At 42.8% G+C, this 18,196-nt stretch overlaps 1 protein-coding gene across 2 annotated transcripts in view; it reads left to right on the forward strand.

Annotated features, from left to right (window-relative positions):
* The window catches only part of LOC140713700 (collagen alpha-6(VI) chain-like), a 145,572-nt gene that overhangs the window by 98,026 nt on the left and 29,350 nt on the right, over positions 1 to 18,196 (forward strand). For both annotated transcript variants that reach the window (XM_073024098.1, XM_073024099.1), the window contains exons 27-33: positions 1,274 to 1,309; positions 1,395 to 1,457; positions 5,468 to 5,530; positions 8,516 to 8,551; positions 8,651 to 8,687; positions 13,016 to 13,030; positions 13,130 to 13,623. In XM_073024098.1, coding sequence (XP_072880199.1) covers positions 1,274 to 1,309; positions 1,395 to 1,457; positions 5,468 to 5,530; positions 8,516 to 8,551; positions 8,651 to 8,687; positions 13,016 to 13,030; positions 13,130 to 13,623 — 744 coding nt within the window. The remainder of the gene's footprint in view (positions 1 to 1,273; positions 1,310 to 1,394; positions 1,458 to 5,467; positions 5,531 to 8,515; positions 8,552 to 8,650; positions 8,688 to 13,015; positions 13,031 to 13,129; positions 13,624 to 18,196) is intronic.

Genomic DNA, 18,196 nt, shown 5'->3' on the forward strand with positions numbered 1-18,196 from the left:
CCTGTTGAATTTTTTTCCACTATTTTTCTGTCTATTATCTTGTTTCCAGCCTCTGCAGAACCCCTTGAGCCTTAAAACTGGATGCCCATTTTTGTTTGTTTAATTGGTCTTTACACAGGATAATCTCTCATATTCAGTGATGCTGTTTGATCACATTTCATACAGACGATGCTGGTATTATACTCTTAAGTTAAAGAAAAATTAACAAGCTATGTTATATGAAACCTCAGTAGCTGGGTTGGGAAGCTGAATAATTTTACTACAGGATTGGATATGCAGGCAACAGAGAAAAACAGTGAACACAGACATCATCATATGATGAAGCATCTTTTGACTTTAGAATGGCTGCTGTAAATTCAAAAGGATAGTGTCATAGAGAATCATATCAAAGAAACAGGTCCTTTGGCCCATCTAGTCCCTGCCAGACAATTATTCTGCCTAGTCCCATCAACCTGCAGTCGAAGGATGTTCTAGCAATTAGCAGCAGGCCTTTGGCCTAATCAAAATCTACTTAATTCAACTTTGATTGACTAAATCTGGCACCAGATATCAAACCATCTCCAATATAAAGAAGAGTGGATTATGAAATATAAAGTGAAAGAAACGTGAACTTGGCCTTTTCTCCTTGGAGCGACAAAGGATGAGAGGTGACCTAATAGAGGTGTAAAAGAGGATGAGAGGCATTGTTTGTGTGGATAGCCAGTTATCAGATTGAAATGTGCACCAAATCAATGATTGGCTATGATTAATGACAAACACAAGTGTTCCTATCAATCTTAATTCTTAGCACAAGAAAGAAGCAGAGTGAAGCTTTCTCTATACTTCAAACTTACTTCTGTGGGCAGCAATAGAATTTGTTGCCCAATTGGAAAGAGGTAAGGTAACGAATATCAGACGAGGAAGATCCCTTATCTCCAACAAATCCCTACCCAGCAACCTCACTTCCTGCCTCAGTTACATGACTTTTTTGGATTTGCTTTTATTGCAGTCAAAAGATCTGGGAGGTCCTGAAATATCTCAGGTGCATGTAAATATTGGGGGAGGGGGGGATGCTGGTGGGTAGACCCTCATTGTGAATTTATGGTGTATTTTTCTGTATTTCGCACATGCAGATTGCTCAGGCTTCTTTTAAAATATACTGAAGAAAATTAGTCTGTTAGGAAATATTTAATTCATGCTTAATATGATTAAGTGTACTAATAGTGTAACTGCCAGTAAAGAATGTGAGTAAAATATGTATTTGGATGAAAAATAATGAAATTAAATTTTATAGGGATCACAAGGAAGCCTTGGAAATCCTGGTCCACAGGTAACTGTCATCATTTTTATTGTGTAACATTTTGTTTTGAAAAGTTTACTACTGTTTGACCAGTGTCTGTCTGTTGTGGAACCAGGGAGCACAGGGAGAACCTGGAACTCCTGGTGAAAATGGACCCAAAGGAACAAGAGGCCGCAGGGTAGGATGCTCATTTAAATTACTCTCATTGTTTCCAGTCTTCCAAAATATAGAATTGTTTCTTGTGCTGAGTATTACTTTCTTTTTCCTGATTTGTTCTTGTAACTATTCTTCACAAGCAAGAGCACATTTTGAAAAATGTCAGATTCTTTTGGTGCTGGAAGCTGTGCTTGCGAGTTCACTGGTGTGATCTCTCACGGCGTCCATCCAAATGAGTAGTATCAGTCACAGTGAGTGTGCAGCAGTGTGAATTCCCTCAGAGAGGAAAAAGTTATGTGTATTTTCCTGAACCATTGCCATAACCATGAGGAAATCCTTTCTATAGCCCACAAAGATTTAGATTATCTTACTGAAATGAAATTCCTTGCTTGCATGAAAGTCACAGACTAGAACAGAGTGACTGAATAATGACTGATAAATAGAATGTCGCAAAGATTGTAGAGCAATCTGAAGTTGTGCAAAAATAAATCCTGAATGATAGAAAACTAAGAGAGGTAAAACTAAGATTCTGAGAAAGAGGCAGCTTCATTGGGAAGGAGATGTGAAAGAGGTGACTCGTTCAGAAGTCTGATAGCAACGTGAAGATCGTGAACATGGAGTAAGTAGGTGCCTTTCCTGTCAATGAAAAGATCTTGGTTCTCTATGGAAGTCATAAGACTTGACGCATAGAAGCAGAATGAGGCTATTCAGCCCATTGAATCTGCTTCGCATTTTTTCATGGCTGATTAATTATTCCCTGCAACACCATTCTCCTTCACTCTCCCCGTAACGTTTGATGCCCTTACTAATCAATAACCTGTCAACCTCCGCTTTAAATATACCCAATGACTTGGCCTCCACAGCCGCCTGTGGTGATGGATTCCACAGATTCACCGACCTCTTCTCTGCTCTAACGGGACTTCCTTGTATTTTTACGCTGCACGCTCTGGTCCTAGAATCCCCCAGTCTAGAAAACATCCCCTTCATGTTTACCCTACCTACGTCTTTCAATATTTGATAGGTTTCAGTGAGATCTCTACTTATTCTTCTAAACTCCAGCGAGTACAAATGCTCCCCATTTGTAAACCTTTTCATTCCTGTGATCATTCTCACAAACCCTCTCTTACCCGCTCCTATGCCAGCACATCCTTTCTTAGATAGGGGGCCGCATTCTGCTCACAATACTCCAAATGTGGTCTGACCTCTGCCTTATAAAGCCTCAGCATTATGTCCTTGCTCTTACGTTCACATGGACGTAGACATTAGCTGTCTGCATTTGTGCAGAGCCAGCAGCATGGAAAACCTCAGTAACCGGAATCCCACCTTGTCATTTCTGAAATCAGTGTGCACAAAATTACTTATTTTTGAATTCAGTGTTTTAGTAACCACTTTAATAAAATACTGAGCAGCTGATTGGAAGCTAAGGCAGAGAGAGGTCTGCTGACATAGCCCGGAAAGATTTCATTGAGAGGAAGTTAGGACTTCATTCTCCATGAGTAGAGCAGTCCAGGGAGAAGGATGTGGCTGAAGGCCTTCCAGGTGAATGCTGCATTTTCTAGTAGAGTCAGCCTTGGAAAATCTAAATTAATAGATATATCTTTCTGGAGGTCTCTACCACATAAAATGAGGATATCAACAACTGATTATTGAAGAAGATATTCTTTGTTAACTTATGCACATGTCAGAGGTACAAGGTACCACGCGGTAGGCTTATTCAGAAAGTCAGAAGGCATGGGATCCAGGGAAGTTTGGCCAGGTGGATTCAGAATTGGCTTGCCTGCACAAAGCAGAGGGTCGTGGTGGAGGGAGTACATTCAGATTGGAGGGTTGTGACTAGTGGTGTCCCACAAGGATCAGTTCTGGGACCTCTACTTTTCGTGATTTTTATTAACGACCTGGATGTGGGGTAGAAGGGTGGGTTGGCAAGTTTGCAGACAACACAAAGGTTGGTGGTGTTGTGGATAGTGTAGAGGATTGTCGAAGATTGCAGAGAGACATTGATAGGATGCAGAGGTGGGCTGAGAAGTAGCAGATGGAGTTCAACCCGAAGAAGTGTAAGGTGGTACACTTTGGAAGGACAAACTCCAAGTCAGAGTACAAAGTAAATGGCAGGTTACTTGGGAGTGTGGAGGAGCAGAGGGATCTGGGGGTACATGTCCACAGATCCCTGAAAGTTGCCTCATGGGTAGATAGGGTAGTTAAGAAAGCTTATGGAGTGTTAGCTTTCTTAAGTCAAGGGATAGAGTTTAAGAGTCACGGGGTAATGACGCAGCTCTATAAAACTCTAGTTAGGCCACACTTGGAGTACTGTGTCCAGTTGTGGTTGCCTCACTATAGGAAGTATGTGGAAGTATTGGAAAGGGTACAGAGGAGATTTACCAGGATGCTGCCTGGTTTAGAGAGTATGCATTATGATCAGAGATTAAGGGAGCTAGGGTTTTACTCTCTAGAGTGAAGGAGGATGAGAGGAGACATGATAGAGGTATACAAGATATTAAGAGGAATAGATAGAGTGGACAGCCAGCGCCTCTTTCCCAGGGCACCAAGAGGACATGGCTTTAAGGTAAGGGGTGGAAAGTTCAAGTGGGATATTTGAAGAAGGTTTTTCACTCAGAGAGTGGTTGGTGCGTGGAATGCACTGCCTGAGCCAGTGGTGGAGGCAGATACACTAGTGAAATTTAAGAGACTACTAGACAGGTATATGGAGGAATTTAAGGGGGGGGGGGGATATATGGGAGGCAGGGTTTAAGGGTCGGCACAACATTGTGGGCCAAAGGGCCTGTACTGTGCTGTATTGTTCTATGTTCAGAATATGTCTGTGGAGTCTGAAGATAGCTTTGAAACTGTCCCCAGTAATGGCAAGGTGTACCTCTGAATAACGAGTTTAATATCGAAGTAGCACAATGTTCTGAAGAAGGGTCTTGGCACAGACTGTTGGCTATTTAATCATTTCCATAGGAAATGCTGAGGAACCTGCTGAGTTCCTCCAGCATTTTGTGAATTTTGCAATGTACATTCTATTCAACCAAGACTGTAGACCTTTGAGGTCCAACGTACTTTGGTGTGGGCAGAAAAATGTAGTGCACCTTTAGTGACAGTATTAGGTGTATGGTGTATGCCTGGTTCTGGGAAAACACAGGAACGTTAATTGGATAATCATCATCTTTATATGCTGTGTCGTGTGACGCGTGTGATCATGGTCTTATCCCTGACCATGATTGTTCTTGGCAAATTCTTCTACAGAAGTGGTTTGCCATTGCCTTCTTCTACACAGTGTCTTTACAAGGCAGATGAACCCAACGGTGATCAATACTCTTCAGAGGTTGTCTGCCTGCCATCAGTGGTCACATAAACAGGACTTCTGATATTCACCAGCTGCTCATATGACCATCCACCAGCTGCTCCCACGGCGTCACATGACCCTGATCAGGGGACTGCAGGCTAGTGGTGGGATGAAGTGCCTCATACGCCCTTTGCTTGAGACGTATCTCCACCCCACCACCCAAATTAATGTGGACAATGTTTGGAAATTCCCAGTAAACTTCTGTGATTTATGAATTTTCACCAGGAAATGATTGTTTGCATAATCTACTTGATGCAAAAGCTAGCTTTGCACCATTAACTTTTTAAAACGGACACCCTGCGATCCAAATTTTAGGCTTAGCTATGTTAGGTAAGTTAATGTGATTTACAAAAGAAAATTTGGATGACTATTTCACTAATATTTTGTAAAGCATGTGTACAGAAAGGATGCTTAAATTGTGTAAAATTGTTCTTAAACAGCAGATCTTGAGAAAGTATAGATGTATTTAATAAACTTCAGTAGATGGGTTTGACAAACCAATCATTGCATTACAGTTATATCCATTCTTGAAACATCTGTATGAATGATATTTCTGAAATATTGATGATTTTGATAATTTTGGTGTAGTAAATAATTTCAGTCATAATTACTATTAAATCAAAATAAATCTTAACTATCACTGTTATTTGTAGATGACATAAAATAATTAATATTCTTATAAAAATTAGGGTATTCCTGGCTTGGCTGGTGATCCTGGTGATGCAGGCATGATTGGGTTTCCAGGAGCAACGGTAAGCTGTTTTGCTGAAAGTGGTAAAAATGGCTAGAATAGTAATCACTGTGCTGATTTTTTGCAAGGCAGTGATTGATCTTCACTGGGGCTGGTATTTTGGTAGCTTTATTTTGATGTCATTTTGCTGCAATCTAGATAGGACCATCTTCAGGTTTGTCATTTGCCTATTACTATGGGTGCTGAAACCAGGATATCATCCAGGGAACAGGTGACATGGCCCACTCTGTGCTGGAAAAAAAGTGGCTGATGCTGCTTAAACTCCATAGACTGAGTGAATATATCTGTGCAACCCTTTATAGTGTTAAAGTCGAGGTGGGCTTCTGACTTTCAATCCCACTCCAGCTGCTGGTTGAGTGGATACATTGCAGTTTAGTGAAGAACCCTTCAGCCTGCCAAGGTTACAGATAAATCCTCTTCACTTGATTATAGATATTTTTTATATCTATTATAACTTACCATGACCTTGTCACCACTGTCTTGTCTTGCTTCGAAATGACAACAGTCAGTGCCTGACCTGATCCCCATGTTTCTACAGGAGATACAGGTCTTGCTTCCACATGAATCTTCCTATTGAAATCTTCCCACAGGCGTCATTAAATATATAAGCATGTTTATCAGAGCTTCCTGTGGTGCACGCTGTGGAACACATCCTTTGCTTTGTAGTACTTTCGCCTGCCGGCTTTGCCCTGTTAATACCCTGTTCCCCTTCACCACCACCATGGGTAGGGTCTAACACTGGAATACTGTCGCAGGAAGGCATCATCCATCATTAAGGAGCTCTATCATCCAGGCCACGCCCTCTTCTCGCTGTTGCATCAGGGACCCACACCACCTGGATTAGCCTCTTGAATCAGGGGGGATAACTTCACTCAGCTTCATTTGCCCCATCACTGAACTGTTCCAGCAACCGATGGGCTCACTTTCAAGGACTCTTCATCTCATGTTCTTGCTACTTAATAGTTATTTATTTATTGCTGTTATTTCTTATTTTCCTTTATTTTAGTATTTGCACAGCTTGTTGTCTTTTGCATTTTAGTTATCTGTCTGTCATTACACTGTGTGCAATCTTTCTTGGGTCCTATTTTGTTTCTTGTATTTAATGTGAATGTTCGCAAGAAGGTGAATCTCAGGGTTGTATATGGTGACAAATACACTTTCTTACTGAACTGATCTATCTTCTCAGACATTTCAATTCAAACAATTTTTTGAAGTTTGTAATTTCAGTTATAATTTTCGTGCAAAATGTAATTTCATTTTCAAGCACTACACCCTCTATTCACTCTTAGAAGGAAATTTCATCTTCCGTGAGTTGCATACACGGTTATATCCCAAATTGCTCCTTAGTGACCTGTTTGGTATCAGTCCTATTCTGTGCATGAACAGAGCTTTCTACACGTCTGCATACTCTCTGTAAGTGGCATATTTTTCCACAGTTGTGGCAGCTTTCCTGTCAGGGATTTGACTGCCTGTTTGTGGCACGAAGCAGTAAGTTGAGGAGTGTGCTCCTGAGGACACTGGAGAAGGTTCACTCTGTATTCTGGCACTCATCTTGGCTCCTGGTGCCCTGTGAACTGAAACCATGGGTCAGAATGGTTTGTTAAATCCTTGGTAAGCACCTTGAGCAAGTTCCAAAGTGAGAGTACTATCAAAGGTTGTCTCAAAAATCAAACCCTTTGCGTGTAATGATTTTTATGGAAAGCTAGCCTTAAAGACCACAGACAATCTGATCCCAGAAGGCAACATGCGTGAATGGAACACAAACATAGGAGCTTTGATGGTCTTCCAATGTAATGATGTAGTTTGCAAGAGTTTTACCTTTCCCTTGGTGTCAACAATAAAACCTGAATTATTCTCTAATGAGGAACAGCTTGGGATAGAAATGCTTCAATAATGTTTCAGCAAGTTCTGTGTCAGCAGAACAATTTCTGTTATACAACTGGGCTTTTGAAAAGTCCAAAATCTATGGGGCCCAAATAAACAAGGAATATTTTTATATCATTATATTATTTGCACCTAACTATTGGTTAAAATGTTTTATTAGTATCAAAGCCTCCTCTGGTTCTGTGAATTGTTGTACCTGCCCAGGTGTTGCCAAGTTTTTTTCTCTGCAGTTTTCTTCAAACAATGAAAATTTAATTGTATTAATGAAGCATTGCACATCACTCATAGGTTCTAAAGCAACCTACAGGAATTTTGCTTTACCCAGTTTAGGTCATTTTTACCTCATTGCCGCTGTTACCTTTGTGTTAGTGATGCAGAGTATGTGTTCATGTGCGTGCAGACAATCTTTATTTTTGCCTACTGGCCCCACCTGCTGGTAATCCAACAGCATAGCAATGCAAGACAAATAACTTACGGCACAGCTCAACGAGAAAGTGTCCTGAATAGTAGTTAGTGATGGGACCAGGCTGAACGCACTCTAATCCAATTTCAGTTCAATGGTCTTGTTATATATTAAAAAAACACTGTTAGGCTTACAGGCAAACAAAAACTATATGGCGGGGAATGCAGAGATAACCAGCAAAATTTATTTAGACATACAGCTTACGGCCCAACGAGATGTACCACCCAGCAACACACCTAATTACCCCCATCCTAATCACAGGACAATTTACCTGACCAATAAGCCTACTAACAGGTATGTCTTTGGGAGCACCCAGCGGAAACGCACACGCTCACGGGAAAGCCATTTGGTACAGAGGCTGCTGAAATTGAACTCCTAACGCCACCACTTTGAGCTATAATAGCATTGTGCTAACGGTTTAATACCTTGAGCGGGGGTGGGGGGTAGGGAATCTTCAAATCAAATCAAATTCAAGTTTAATTATCATCCAACCATATATAGATGCAGCTGAACAAAACAGCATCCCTCTGAGGCCAAGGTACAAAATATGCACACACAGACATGCAAAAAAGAACATTATTTTAAGGAAAATGGGAAAATAGATCAACTATTAAAACTTTTATCTTTCCTTTCCATCAGGGCTCCAAAGGATCCCCTGGTCGCAGATCACAAACGGTATGTCACTGACCGTATGTAGATCGAAATGGAGTCTGATAGAGAGAAGTTTTATCCAGGGGTTGTTTAAAAACTTATACCTTTACAATTTCTTTGCAGTTATGTGACCTTGTGAAATATATACAGGACACGTGTCGTAAGTTGCAGTTTCTTCCTTTCTACTAGTTGTTTAAAGCTGGAATCTCAGAGTAAAGGAGTGGGATTTTAGAAACATTAAAAAGTAAAACCAATTTTTGTTTAGCATACGTTTCAATTTCTTTAAATTCCAGCAGTCTTTTTCAATTATTATTTATAAATCAAGATACTTATTTTAAGATGAAAAAAATTAAAATGACATTCTAAATAAGATGGTGGAATAATTAAAAACACTTTCTCCTAGATTAAATCTAAAACAAATTTATGAGGTATTAGTGATCTCCGCCGCCTTGATTCTCATTCCCAGTCCTGATCTCTGTGGGTCCCCTGCACATATTGAGCTGATTTGATGTAAGTTGTTAATACAATCAGCTGATGTGGAAAGTTTAAAACAGCATACTGATGCAGTGGTCTGAGCTTCATGCTGATAATGAAGACGTTTCACTGATGTACCATCTAAAATAATTCAGGGAGTGACAAAGGAAAACCTAAATGCTGATGCCCAAGCACAATTTCTCCTTCTCCATTAGGACTGTAATCTACCTGCCTGTTATCTGTGGTGCTTGAGCACTCCAAATCAGCCTTCAGCCTTGAGTATCCAGAATGGATCATGTGTTCTTACCAGTGCTAGCTACCCTCCCATAAGTGACTATAGTAAAAGCAAAATGCATGGGGAAATATTTGCAGGTTTTCATATTTGCAGAGAGGGAAGCAGAGTTTACATTTCTGGTCAATGCCTTCTCAATGGAACTGGTTCAAGTTAGAGATAAAACAAACAAATTAACTTGCAGGAGGGATGGCGTGAACACAAGAGAAAGCTTGTGAAGGCCATAGGCAGCCTGGAGGGCAGGAGGGAATGCTTGCTAAAAGTGATGTTGGGTGGAGGGAGCTGAAAGTTGGCTACAAAACAGCAAAGATTATGTCTGGGAAGAGATGAATGAAATCTAAAAATTGCTTGTAGAGAACAACAGGAAAAAAAAGTCATAAGTCATAAACACAGAGCAAACACGAGGAAATCTGCAGATGCTGGAAATTCAAACAACAACACACACAAAATACTGGTGGAACACAGCAGGCCAGGCAGCATCTATAAGGAGAAGCGCTGTCGACGTTTTCGTCAGGACTAACTGAAAGGAAAGATAGTAAGAGATTTAAAAGTAGTGGAGGGAGGGGGAAATGCGAAATGATAGGAGAAGACCGGAGGGAGTGGGATGAAGCTGAGAGCTGGAAAGGTGATTGGCGAAAGTGATACAGAGCTGGAGAAGGGAAAGGATCATGGGACGGGAGGCCTTGAGAGAAAGAAAGGGGGAGGAGGGAGCACCAGAGGGAGATGGAGAACAGGCAAAGTGATGGGCAGAGACAGAGAAAAAAAACAAATAACTAAATATGTCAGGGATGGGGTAAGAAGGGGAGGAGGGGCATTAACAGAAGTTAGAGAAGTCAATGTTCATGCCATCAGGTTGGAGGCTACCCAGCGGTATATAAGGTGTTGTTCCTCCAACCTGAGTGTGGCTTCATCTTGACAGTAGAGGAGACCATGGATAGACATATCAGAATGGGAATGGGATGTGGAATTAAAATGTGTGGCCACTGGGAGATCCTGCTTTTTCTGGTGGACCGAGCCTAGGTGTTCAGCGAAACGGTCTCCCAGTCTGCGTTGGGTCTCACCAATATATAAAAGGCCACACCGGGAGCACCAGACGCAGTATACCACACCAGCCGACTCACAGGTGAAGTGTCACCTCACCTGGTAGGACTGTCTGGGGCCCTGAATGGTGGTGAGGGAGGAAGTGTAAGGGCAGGTGTAGCACTTGTTCCGCTTACAAGGATAAGTGCCAGGAGGGAGATCGGTGGGAAGGGATGGGGGGGACGAGTGGACAAGGGAGTCACGTAGGGAGCGATCCCTGCGAAAAGCAGAAGGGGGGAGGGAAAGATGTGCTTGGTAGTGGGATCCCGTTGGAAGTGGCGGAAATTACTGAGAATTATACGTTGGAACTTATCCGTCCCCCTCTTTTCCTTCGCTACATAGATGACTGCATTGGCGCTGCCTCCTGCACGCATGCTGAGTTCATTGACTTCATTAACTTTGCATCCAACTTTCACCCTGCCCTCGAACTTACCTGGTCCATTTCCGACACCTCCCTCCCCTTTCTTGATCTTTCTGGCTCCATCTCTGGAGACGGCTTATCTACTGATATCTACTATAAGCCTAGACTCTCACAGCTACCTGGACTATTCCTCTTCCCACCCTGTCTCTTGCAAAAATGCTATCCCCTTCTCACAATTCCTCTGTCTCCGCCGCATCTGCTCTCAGGATGAGGCTTTTCATTCCAGGATGAAGGAGATGTCTTCTTTTTTTAAACAAAGGGGCTTCCCTTCTTCCACCATCAACTCTGCTTTCCAACGCATCTCTCCCATTTCCCGCACATCTGCCCTCACCCCATCCACCCGCCACCCCACTCAGGATAGGGTTCCCCTTGTCCTTACCTACCACCCCACCAGCCTCTGGGTCCAACATATAATTCTCCGTAACTTCCGCCACCTCCACCGGGAACCCACTACCAAGCACATCTTTCCCTCCCCCCCTTTCTGCTTTTCACAGGGATCACTCCCTACGCGACTCCCTTGTCCACTCGTCCCCCCCATCCCTTCCCACCGATCTCCCTCCTGGCACTTATCCTTGTAAGCGGAACAAGTGCTACACCTGCCCTTACACTTCCTCCCTCATCACCATTCAGGGCCCCAGACAGTCCTTCCAGGTGAGGCGACACTTCACTTGTGAGTCGGCTGGTATGGTATACTGCGTCCGGTGCTCCCAGTGCAGCCTTTTATATATTGGTGAGACCCGACACAGACTGGGAGACTGTTTCACTGAACACCTACGCTCGGTCCGCCAGAGAAAGCAGGATCTCCCAGTGGCCACACATTTTAATTCCACATCCCATTCCCATTCTAATATGTCTATCCATGGCCTCCTCTACTGTCAAGATGAAGCCACACTCAGGTTGGAGGAACAACACCTTACATTCCGGCTGGGTAGCCTCCAACCTGATGGCATGAACATTAACTTCTCTAACTTCTGTTAATGCCCCTCCTCCCCTTCTTATCCCATCCCTGACATATTTAGTTATTTGTTTTTTTTTCTCTCTCTCTGCCCATCACTCTGCCTGTTCTCCATCTCCCTCTGGTGCTCCCCTCCCCCTTTCTTTCTCCCGAGGCCTCCCGTCCCATGATCCTTTCCCTTCTCCAGATCTGTATCACTTTCGCCAATCACCTTTCCAACTTTTAGCTTCATCCCACCCCCTCCGGTCTTCTCCTGTCATTTCGCATTTCCCCCTCCCCCCACTACTTTCAAATCCCTTACTATCTTTCCTTTCGGTTAGTCCTGACGAAGGGTCTCGGCCCAAAATGTCGACAGTGCTTCTCCCTATAGATGCTGCCTGGCCTGCTGTGTTCCACCAGCATTTTGTGTGTGTCGTTAGTCATAAACACAGGAAGTTTTTAGATGCTGGAATCCAAAGCAACACACACAAAATGCTGGAGGAACTTAGTAGTTCAGGTAGCATCTATGGAAATGAACAGACAGCCAACATTTCAAGCCAAGACCCGTCTTCAGGACTGAGAAGGAAGGGCGAAGATGCTGGAATAAAAAGGTGGGGTGAGGGGAAGGAGGCTGGCTGGAAGATGATAGGTGAAGCCACCAGTAAATGCTTGAAATATAAGACATATTTGGGCAGAATTGCTGATTATCTGAAATTGTGAAATTTGGTTTTGAGTTGGGAAGGCCGTACTGTGTCCAGTCAGAAAATTTGGTGCTGGCTGTGTTGGAACAGTGTAGGAGGTCCAGGGCAGACAGATTGGAGTGGATGGAGACCTGGAGTGACCCCTACTGGATGAATGGAGGAATGGCACCAACGCAATCTGAGTAGGTCTGTTTTACTCTTGAACATGTGTTTAACAAAAGGCACGGGCTATAGTGTTAAGCTGCAAAATGGCAGCCCTGGAAATAAAGTAGTGTTCTCTTATGATCTGTCCATTCCCAACAAACATTAACAGGCCATACTTTTGCAGGTCACGATTTATTATGAGAATAGTATCATAAATGTGCCCGAAGGCTGCTGCTGTCATTTGGGTTCCCAGCTAGCACCTACAATATCTCGATGATGGGCATTATAGACCAAACTTTGTGTCAAGAATGGTTCCCCTATTCTATACCAATTAATAGATACCCAGAGCTTTGAAAAATGGAGAGAAAATTGACACATAGTGGATTGAGTTAATAATGTCTGTTTCATTGTATTAATTTTCCTTCCTCTTTTTTTCCTCCAGCCTGTTGTTCACAAAGTAGGTAACTCTTTTAAAAAAAACTTTCAAAATAACTTTTCTTCACATTTCTTGAATAAATGCCTTCTTAAAATGCAAAATATTGTTGCTTTCTCTCAGGAAGTGGAGCATGCCCGGCCTACCCGACGGAGTTGGCCTTCGCTCTGGACATATCTGCAGATGTCACTCCTCCTCTGTTTGAAAGGATGAAGAAAATTGTGATTAATTTGCTGAATGACATCAATATCGCTGAAAACAACTGTCCGACAGGTGCCCGCGTGGCTGTCCTTACGTACCATAATGAAGCACAGCCTTACATTCGATTTTCAGATTTTGGGAAAAAGCAGCCACTTCTGAAAAAAATCGAAGCCCTAGCTCATGAGCGCTCAAGAAACAGACGGAATATCGCCAGCAGTATGCAGCACATTGTCAGAAATACTTTCAAGCGAGTTCGTAACGGTATGCTAATGAGGAAAATAGCAGTCTTTCTCACAAATGGAGGATCCCAAGACGCTAGAGCTTTGGAAGTGGCTGTCAGAGAATTATCCGCTTCACAGATCATTCCTGTCATCATCTCCTTTAAAAACGTCCCGAATCTAGAACAAGTTTTTAAGGTGAGAGTTAATGCACACTTTCATTTTATACATTCCTTTCAATTTTTGTTCTCTCTAGAGCATGATGTTAACTGCAATTACAAGCAGCATGATGTGAATAATTTTAGATGCCATGATTTGTTTCAGAAAGCTCCTGACATGCTGAGGATTAATTGAGGCTGAGGGAAGATTGATATTAGTACATGACTCTGATGCATATTTGTCCGCACTGGAGGTTGCATTTATGGAAAAGTACATTTTTACACCTTTTAACATTATGTAGTATAAGAACTTTTGCATTGTTAAGTAAACCGCTGTGATATGAATGGCATATCACCACAAAGGATTCACAGTTGTGTTTGCTGGGGAATTATAAAAAAAAAACTCTTAAGTACCATGAAATCTGGAATCTGCTGAGAGCCAGATCAAGGGCATTCAAGTCTGGAGATCAAGAATGCTACAGGAGGTGCAGGTATGATCTCCAGAAAGCCATCTCACGGCAAAAGTTGAGATTCCGGACTGGAATCAATAAGGGATGTTTGACAGCTGTGGCAGGGTTTGAATGCCAAAGTTCAATCTTGTGCCATAGGGGACAGCAGGGCTTTGCTTTGAGATGAGCTCGATGCCTTCTATGCTTGCTTTGATCGCCAAAAAATAGGAAGGAACTATTGTTCACCCCCATCTCTCCCAATGGTGGTTTGGTCTCAGTATTTGAAGATGACGTGTGGGCTGCATTCAACAGTGAGTCCAAGGAAACCATTCAGTCCAGAAAGAGTATCTGGCCAAGTACTGAAAACCTGCGCTGACCAGCTGGCTGGTGTATTTACAGATATCTTCGACCTCTCATTCCGACAATGTGTGGTACCCAACCACTTCAAGCAGGCTTCAATTGTACCATTGCCCAAGAAGAGCAAGGTAACCTGTCTAAATGACTATCGCCCAGTGGCACTTACATCAATAGTGATGAAGAGGTTTGAGAAGTTGGTATTGAAGCATATCAGATCCTGTCTGAGCCTTGACTTTGATCTGCTTCAATCTGCCTACTGAAACAATGGGTCTACAGCAGGTGCTATCTCATACAGCAGGCTCTTCACTCAACTCTGGAACATCTGGACAGCAAAGATGCATACATCAGGATGCTCTTTATCGATTACAACAGGGCATTTATCACCATCATCCTCCCATCAGCACAGGAGCACCACAGCACCACTGCTCTACTTCTGACTGTACAGCTCCATCACTATACATCAGCTTGCTGATGACACCACTGTTGCGGGCTGTATCAAAGGTGGTGATGAATCAGCATACAGGAGGGAGATTGAAAACTTGGCTGAGTGGTCTAATAACAATGTCAATAAGACCAAGGAACTGATAGTAGACCTCAGGAGAGGGAAGCCAGAGGTCCACGAGTCAGTAACATTGAAGGATCAGAGGTGGAGAGGGTTAGTAACTTTAAATTCCTGAATGTCACTATCTCAGAGGACCTGTCCTGGACCAATCATATAAATATTTTTTGTAAAGAGAGCATGATAGTGCTCCTACTTCCTCAGGAGTCTGTGGAGATTCTGCGGAGAAAACCTTAGCGAACTTCTATAGGAGTGTGGTGTTAAGCGTGCTGACTGGCTGCATTACAGCCTGGTATAGGAACACCAATGCCTTTGAGTGGAAAATCCTACAAAAGGTAGTGGATTTGGCCCAGTACATCACGGGTGAAACTCTCCCAACCTTTGAGCAAGTCTACATGAAACGTTGCTGTAGAAAAGCAGCATCCATCATCAAAGATGCTCAGCACCCTGGCCATGCTCTTTTCTTGCTGCTGTCATCAGGTAGAAGGTACAAGAGCCTCAAGAGTCACACCACCAGGTTCAAAAACACTTACTACCCTTCAGCCATCGGGCTCTTGAACCTAAGTGCATAACTACACTCATTCTACTTACACTGTTTACACAACTGATGGTCTCACTTTAAGGACTCTTTTATCTTGCTATGTGATGCACGTTATTTATATCTACATTTGCACAGTTTGTTGTCTATTGCGAGTGCTGGCACGTGGCCTAGTGGATAAGGCATCAGTCTAGTGATCTGAAGGTCACTGGTTCGAGCCTCAGCTGAGGCGGCGTGTTGTGTCCTTGAGTAAGGCACTTAACCACACATTGCTCTGCGATGACACCGGTGCCAAGCTGCTTGGGTCCTAGTGCCCTTCCCTTGGACAACATCGGTGGCGTGGAGAGGGGAAGGCTTGCAGTTTGGGCAACTGCCAGTCTCCCAAACAACCCTGCCCAGGCCTGCGCACTGGAAACCTTCCAAGGCGCAAATCCATGGTCTCACGAGACTAACAGATGCCTATGTCTATTGATCCTGTTTACGGTTACTGATCTATAGATTTGCTAAGTATGCTTGCAGAAAAAGAATCTCAGGATAAAAGAGGATAAAATAGCAAGATAAAAGAGTCCTCAAAGTGAGACCATCGGTTGTGCAAACACTGTAAGTAGAATGAGTGTAGTTGTGCACTTACGTTCAAGAGCCCGATGGATGAAGGGTAGTAACTGTTTTTGAACCTGGTGATGTATGTCGTGACATATCTGTACTCAGATAATATATTTTTCTTTGAACTTGGGTCTTTTGAACTTTGAAAGGGTAGAGATCTCTCTGAACAGTGATGTGGCCTTTTCTGTTCTCCCACATGTAAGATACAGTAACCAATAACATCAGCTGACCAACAGAATCAGTTGCAGCATATCAAGTGAAGAGTGGAAGTAAATGTTGGATGGCATAAACTCTAACCAGCCCTCTGTGCCCCCAGGGCATTTACTTCATCAATGGGGAATACCCCCAGAAATACTGAGTTAGGAGATGGGTAGAACACATAAAATATCTGTATGAATTGGAGGCAATGTCGGAACCCTGCACACAAAGCAAATGTGGTAACAAACTGGTGACAATTCATTTCCATTTTACTATTAGATTTGTATAGAGCAAATCCAGTGGGATACTGGAGATAATGCTCTATTTGTGTTTGAAAATGGAAAAGGGATGGAATAGCTCAGGCACACACTAAAACAAATTTTAGATATCTAATACTTTTGCCTTTTTCACTCCAGTGGAGTTCCTTTATAGATATGGAAGTTGCTGTTGATGTATGGAAGCTCACATTCTTGGTCAGGACTTGATAACTTGTCTGGAACTTGGAAGGAAATGACCTCTTCTTGTTGTTTATTAAACAAAGTTACAGAGCATGAATCTGTTGGCTGCGATTTTGAGATCTTGTGGAATGTCTTCTGATCTATTCCAACTAAACCGGTGTGTTCTTCCAGGCTGATACTGGCTATATTAAAAATATTGTTAATTGTATTAATCACCCTGAATTTGACATGTGAACAATATGTGTCTTAGTGCAGTAAGGTTGGTTTAGCATTCCAGTTCAAACAGTCTGGAACCATTCTTCCAGTTCATCACTGTACGTGAAAGCTGGTACAGAAATCAGTGACAGACTCATTCATCAGGTTGTTGCCTTACATGTGAAATAGGAGAATTGATGGAATGCTGATGTTTGTAGAAGCATCTTGTATTAAGGAAATAAAAGCTCCTGTTTGTTCCAGCAGACTTTGGCTGTTTGAGACAATCCAGCAATCAGGTTCTGCCAATGAAGTTGTTGCATCAATCAATACCAAACAGTGTAATACTAGTCACAAAAGCACAGATCTATTCAGTGCCCAGCATTTGCTGCCTTACTAATGATACCTGCCCCCCAAAAGGATCACAACTTTGACGCAGGGTTTGGAGGCTTGTGTGCCTCATTGAACCGGAGAGCTATGTTGGCTGGAGTCAGGGCTTTGTGCTTCTGGTTCTTGGTAGGGTCACCCATGCCAAACAGGTCAAAGGGTAGAGGCCAGAATGAGTGGTCCTCTGGTCCTCCGGGTTCAGGGGTTCAGCTCAGGCTAACAACCCCGACTAGTCAAACAAAGCTGTTACAAAAACAGCAACGAAAAATCCTAGATCTGAGTGCAGTGGTATTCCTGAGTCTCCACCCGGGGCTTGCATAACTGACAGCATGGAAAACCACGTCACTGACATGATCAAAAAAGCCCCGAACACCATCAGAGGTGGAAGACCTTCATTACTGCCCTAAAAAGCAGCAGCGTAACAGGGTAAATTTACCTATAAAACCCAGTGTTCTGAAGCACATTAACAGCAGAGATCAGGCACCAAAATAAAATGTGGTTGTTCAGGGCACCAACAGCAAACACCAGAGGGCATATGTACAAAATTAAGGGAGGGAAGTTTAGGGGAGTCATCAGGGTTAAGTTTTTTTACACAGGGGGTTGTGAGTGCCTGGTGTTTTCCTCGAGCCCCTGAACCCCTGTATCATTTAACTACTTTATTAAACAAAAATGACTTTGGCTGACTTGTGCTGAATAATCCACCTCAGTACCACCAAGCTCTCCTAGTATGACTTGTATATAGACACAGGGTTCCCTTTATATAATTAAAGAAACTGAGCTTGCATCCGAAGGAAATATTAACTTTAGCTCTATAGCCATGGCCATCACTCAGCTCATAACATACCAGAACTCCATTTACAGCACCTCAGTAT

The sequence above is a fragment of the Hemitrygon akajei genome, chromosome 20, assembly GCF_048418815.1.
Source record: "Hemitrygon akajei chromosome 20, sHemAka1.3, whole genome shotgun sequence".
Taxonomy (NCBI): Eukaryota; Metazoa; Chordata; class Chondrichthyes; order Myliobatiformes; family Dasyatidae; genus Hemitrygon; species Hemitrygon akajei.